Source organism: Plasmopara halstedii (genome assembly GCF_900000015.1).
Source record: "Plasmopara halstedii genome assembly, contig: Scaffold_1873, whole genome shotgun sequence".
Taxonomy (NCBI): domain Eukaryota; phylum Oomycota; class Peronosporomycetes; order Peronosporales; family Peronosporaceae; genus Plasmopara; species Plasmopara halstedii.
In genome coordinates, this window is record NW_020188781.1 from 1 (window position 1) to 6,211 (window position 6,211).

General features: G+C 41.9%; 1 protein-coding gene across 1 annotated transcript; it reads left to right on the forward strand.

The window, feature by feature from the left end:
- Nucleotides 1-444: 444 nt before the first annotated feature.
- On the forward strand, nucleotides 445-867 carry PHALS_02235 (chromodomain protein, putative; the record flags this gene model as incomplete). The annotated part of the gene is made up of 1 exon (XM_024716697.1): nucleotides 445-867. The coding sequence occupies one exon, from the start codon at nucleotides 445-447 to the stop codon at nucleotides 865-867; it is 423 nt and encodes a 140-aa protein (XP_024582270.1).
- Nucleotides 868-6,211: the final 5,344 nt, after the last annotated feature.

Here is a 6,211-nt window from a genome sequence, read left to right on the forward strand (position 1 = left end):
TCCGTTGAGTCTATTTAGGAGCTTCAAGCCTATTGACCTACTACAGCTCGATGAGGTTTAGGACTGCTTTCAACTCGGTATTAACGTATACAGTATGGACGTAGCTACCAGAAAGGTTGAAAGCATTTCGGAGGTCAGACTAGGGGTATGAAGCTATGGATAAATTATGACACGAAAATCAGGCTCTATATATCAAGAAAATTGATATGCTTCAGTCTAAGTATAAGTGCCCCAAGTCTGAAATGATTTTTGTGAGTAGCGAAAGACTTGAAATCACAAGAAACATCAGTGCGAACTTTTTCATATTGAGAGGATCTCCAGTGCGCCGACTATATACAAACCGGCTCACAACACGATACGCTTATGATATATTCCATCAAGGATGCTGGCCATGACATCGATCACTTCATCCTTTATGACTTCGAGGCCATTCTTAAGCCTACCATGACTCAACACGGGAAATATACTGTCCTTACGAATGATCACATTCCTGTGTCGGTATCAGTAGCTGATAGTTTAATTGAGCGGGTGCGTTGCTTTGTAAATGACGATCCAAAGATGCCACTTACGGATGTGCTTAATTACATTGGTGATGTATCGGGTAAGATTCAGCAGTACAATGTCAAAAAATATATATCACTTCTACAAAAAATCATCAACGATCATGGTCTGACAGGTATGAACATTCCAGGAGTCAATCTTGGCAAGACCTACAAGATGTCCAATGTGAAGAGTTGGATCGAAGAATATGCCAGCTTCTTCGACTTTTACCGCAGTCTTGGTTTTGGTGAACAAACGTGTGATTATGGGAAACTGAATCAGCAGCTTGACCAGGTACCAGTCTCCGGCTTCAATTCTGGTCGATAAGATATCAACTTGATTAAGAAGGATTTGCTTGCCTAAACTGGTATTGACAACATCAAATCCGTCATCAAGAACCCCAGCTACATGTGCATTACTACATCGGACATGAAAATGCTTGATATAACTAACTATATATCAGCTGGTCTACGGCAAGTATCGTACAATATATCTCGGTGGTTGCAAATGCCATAACAAAATCTTTGGTCTTGGTAAGGGTCTTTTCCCTTACGAGTACATCACCGCGTTCAATGTACTAAACCAGACGACTATCAAAAGCAATAGTGCTTTCTCTCGAAATAGCATCTTTAGTGATAACGGTGTCGCTGACAGAGAAAATTTGAGCGGTCGGTCTAAACAGCCTGCAATACCGGCGAGGACACCTCGCTGGAATTGCAGCTGAACATCCATGCTACTGGACCACCAGCCAGCAAATATCTATTTTGCTGCATATGGCAAGAATTTTACTTGTTGGTATATTCATACGCTCGGACATAAGTGCTAACCTATTCGGACACACTGGGCCATTGATATATAGCACTTACTGAGCCGTGCGTATGTCCTTCAATATGAGTGTAACCTGCGTTAGCCAGAATTTACGATCTGAAATTCTCTTCATTCGGTACTCGACAATTCGTGTGTCCAGCGAGCTTGTGCTGAATAAAGCAAGCCTGGAAACAAAGAATGGCAATGTAAAAGCGCTTCTCTTTGCTTAAAAAGCGACATTGGCTAGCAAAAGTACTTGCTTTCCAACGCTTTCACTTAAGTCATGGAAATTGTGTCTGACTGCTACTTCGTACGGATAGCAACGCTGAACGCGTGGCTCAACCATTATGACATATATCAACTCGTAATATGGGCACCCAGAAAGCGCGTTCACGATCACAATAAGACAGCCAGGATATAGTGAACGCTACAAAAGAAGAGATAGATCGATGATGTAATGACAGAAGCCATATAGAGCATAAATGGCTGAGAGCTAGTCACTGTACACTGGGTTTTACTAGCGCATAATTGATGGCAGCTAGCTTATTGTCATAAATGAAATTATCCCTTGCAGATGAGACCCAAAAACCTAACCAAGTACAAAGGCTGGGCCATCACAACGACGAGAAATGGCTAATTGAGGTGCATACTTGAGGCTTTTGGGAAAGACAAAGCGTAAAATAGTGTTCGATTGCAATCCGGAGCTACCAAGTATATAATGTTTCAATCTTATGAGCTTTGACGTATTGAACCTTGTCGTACTTCATTTAATTGTTTTACAGTGGACACTATCGTCGCATCGTTTGACAACAACGCAATTTACCATTAAGCTGTCACGTGCAAGGCAAACCCTATCAGCATATATCATCTTAAAAAACTTTCTAAACAGGTGTGGCTTGCTCCCCGCTTCATGAAATCGAGAAGTATCGCAATAAATACGAAGCAAAATTTCTGTTCAGTGGTAGAGTAAAGTTGGAGATTTATGTCCGTGCCAGTGACCATGTACTGAGTAATGTTAAGGCAAAAAAGAGATCTCTGAGCTGTCGAGCAAATCCATGGTTTTCACAAATTTTACATCTTTAGGTAAACCAAACATCGACGCTCTGTATTTCCTCTTCTCACTCGGCTGATACGAACAAAGAGTCATGCTTTCAATGAGAGTCGTTTGACATATCTCTAGCGAGAGATATCAAGATATAGATTGTACCCATGTGGAGGTTGTGGTCAATAGGATTCGACCCCAAAAAACATCTCTATGGACTTTTACTTTTACACCCTATGGCTGTCGGCTGCCGGCATCAACGTCCCGGGCTTCGTGAAGCCGAAAGGTCTGATTAGCCCCTCCGCTCGAAGACCGCAGGCACGCCGCGTTGATGTACCGTTTGGAGCATGCGGAGCCTATCGTCATATTAATTTTCTTGATGTAGTGGAAAAAGTTGAATTGTTCCCGCTGTAAAAAGCTATTCGTTCAGGATCACTTTATGGTTCAATTCGGTTGAGCCCTTGCGCACTCACCGTCCACTGCTGAAAATCTTGTAGGTGTCTTGACAGCGTCGTTGATCGCCTTCTTACCTAACATCATCGCTTCTGATTCTTCGTTTGCATAGCATATCATAACACGCAACCAACTTTAGTCATAAGTTGATTAAGCGTGGCTTATCGTCCCGATGACAGATAGACGCGCAACATAAAATCCATCATGACGGATGATGCAGTGGGGTTGCCGTAGCGTTGCGCTTAGAGGAAGTGTAATTATGTTCACAGACCATTCATTCTATACTTAGAACAAGTACGAGTTAGCAGATCGCAATCCGCTTACTCCCAGAGTAATTATTGCCTTAACCCAAGGCTAATTAACTCTTCCGTTTAAAATTTAAAACTGATTTTTATTAATTTTTATTAGCGGCAAGCCGCCTAATTTCTAATGTTTAGATTTTCCTAAATATATAAAGTAAAATCTAAATACATGGATAACTACTGGATACCTAGCCACATACCGTATTCTTATTTGGGTGCAGTCACACCATGCTCATCTCGTGTAACACACACACCTGTTACCAAAGTACGTAACTCCGTTACAGATGATCTAATGTTCTTACAGCTATTGACTACAGAACCTTGCGGTTGTAGAGTACCTTCCACAGACGAATCACTGATATAAAAAAATCCGCGTATGCGTCGCATAGATGCTGAGCTCACTTGCCCCACCCAGAGGCGAAATCACGAGCATCCATTAAAACTCCGTCAGTCGCTTTTTTATCTACTTGAGCGCGCTCGACTTTTTTAGTTGGATCAGCAAATTATACATGTGCGTGACCCTGAATACTCTTTTGGAAGTGGATCAGTTGTAATCGCACGCTGTCCATTGCACAAAGAACATGTAATTGTCTAGTGACGCAGCTGCTGAAACTGATCGGGCATGCGACAGACAGCAACTAAATGTTTCAGAAGCTGTGCAAATTACAAAGTACATTTGCATCAAATGACTTGCAAGCTGTGCTCAAGTGTACGCTCTAAAGTTATTTGCTCGCAGATGAAGCAAAGTTCGTTTTTGATGACGACAAAATCTAACATTGAGATGTTTGATTGGATAGCGATTTTGAAGTATGGCGCGGGTGCTCACACCTTTTAAAAATATATATATGGTCGTCTTTCGCTCTGTGTAGTCTTAGCGTATCCAAGCGCTAGCAGATGATCTCCGCAAATCGCAAAATCTTATTGTCACGATGAGCCCCGAGGACAAATTGAGATAATGTTTTAGATTTTGGTAAAATTTCTCGCCTGATCAGCAAAATTTGAAATATACGTCTGCACGTAATTGACAGGCCAAGCAATTTCATGATTAATTTTGAAATGAAAACTACCCCGTCCACCTTGGCTGTGGTGTTTGCTAAATATGTCCTAACACCATCTCCGTTATGAGTGCCGCTTCGACCCATTATGCCACAAAAATGCGGCCATTTAGCTTACGAGCTGCAGAGGCGGCGGGTTGTTTATTTTTGAAACTCTAACAAACTCATAGCCAGCTAAATCTCTACCATCCAAAAACTCCTCTGCCCCTGACGTCAAAGAACTAGACGCTTATCGTCGGTGGTCTAATAAATAGAGTCCATTGTGCTTCCGCCGCCAGAGTATTCGCTAAGCTGATGCGCTCACGCTTTGCTTTTAGCCCTTGAGCCCCCACCCGTTACTTCCTCGCGCCCAACTAAAGACATTTCCGTATTTGGTCGATTCAAGGACAGAGTGTCAATAAACTTGTGCGCTATCCTCACAAAGATCTTGTTTTTTCTCGACTGAGTATTCAAAGCGTGTACTAGTGTTATTAAGTGTATTGAGGTTGCAATGCACCTTTGCCAAAGAATGATTAACAAGTTCGCGTTAACACATCACAGACGATGGATCTGAGCGCTGAACCCAGGAGTTACTCAAGTAGCTCAAATTGAATATTGCTCTTCTATAATTTATTTACACAGAAAAATTAAGCTTAGAAATACTTTAACTGAATATATATATTGTTTGACGATCATAATTTTTCAAGTGTCTCAAGGATTCCACCGTTACTCATCGAAACCTCGGTATCTTATGCAGATGGACAAAAGTGTGGACAATATTGCAGCACATATCTCGTGACTGTACACGATATGGACGAATTGACTGCGCGACATAACAAATCTGTACTATACATCGGGGTGACGCGAATTTTGCACAGAGGAAGCTTTGTCAATCAGAGATCGCGATAGCAAACGCACTAGGGTTTAACTCATTATTCTTTTGGATCGGAATTAAGATCCTCTACCGTAAGTGAGTGTTTAGTAAATGCTGTTATCTCTACAGATAATACACTTTGGATGATATAATTAAAATTAATGCTAAATGGATACATTTTTTCAAAATGTCTATATTTCTAAGGTATGGCTATGCTTACGTGCACCTTGGATATCTCCGTTTCGAAGTTCCATCATCCTTACAAACACCAATAATTCGTTCTTATGGATAAAATCAATTACAGCAAGTATGACGCAAACTGCGTCCAATTGTACCACTGGTACATGTATAATGCAATAATTCCAAATGTATACGAGTTGAGTACACAAGCTTACAGTACTTGCCCAGTTGAAAATCCTCTCACGAAGATGTCGATCGAAGTGGGATTCAATATGTTTTGTTTCTTAGACACTACGCAACAGTGATCGTTCCATGAGCATCCACTGCGCCTGGAGTTTCACCTCGCTCTCTTACCTGCTATTCTGGGTATACTGTTCGACACATTGCCGTGAAGCTCACGACGACGCCAACTCTTGCCCGATTCATCACACCGGATTTATGATTTTAGACCGTCTGAAGTCGCTCGCTGCGCTGGGGTAAAGCTTTTATACGCCTTTTTAAACTCACACATCATTGATATCTAAAGTACCGTACGCGCTCTAAAAAGAAGCGATAACCCGTACCCTTCAGGAGAAATGTACCATGATTCTTTGGACTAGCGAAACAGACGCTGCTTTTCAAACTCATTGTTCAAACTGGGTAAGAAAAACACGCCGCTGTACCCACTCTAAGGTCTTACAACCCAGCTCGTTGTCCGTATAAAGCGTTGTTTCGTGCTTCAAATTGCAAAGTGTAAAACGTCGAGGTCACCACCCATCACTTCAGCGTTTTGCTGTTTAAAGCTTTGCCTGTCTCCATCAGACAGCTGTACCTGCTACCGATCAAGGGTTTTAATGTAGCGGGGCTGCCGTAGCTTTGCGCTTTGAGGAAGCGTAAGTTAGGTCACCGGTCTTTCGTTCTATACTTAGAACAAGAACGAGATTAGCGGATCGCAATCCGCTAACTCCAAGAGTAATTATTGCCTTAACCCAAGGCTAAT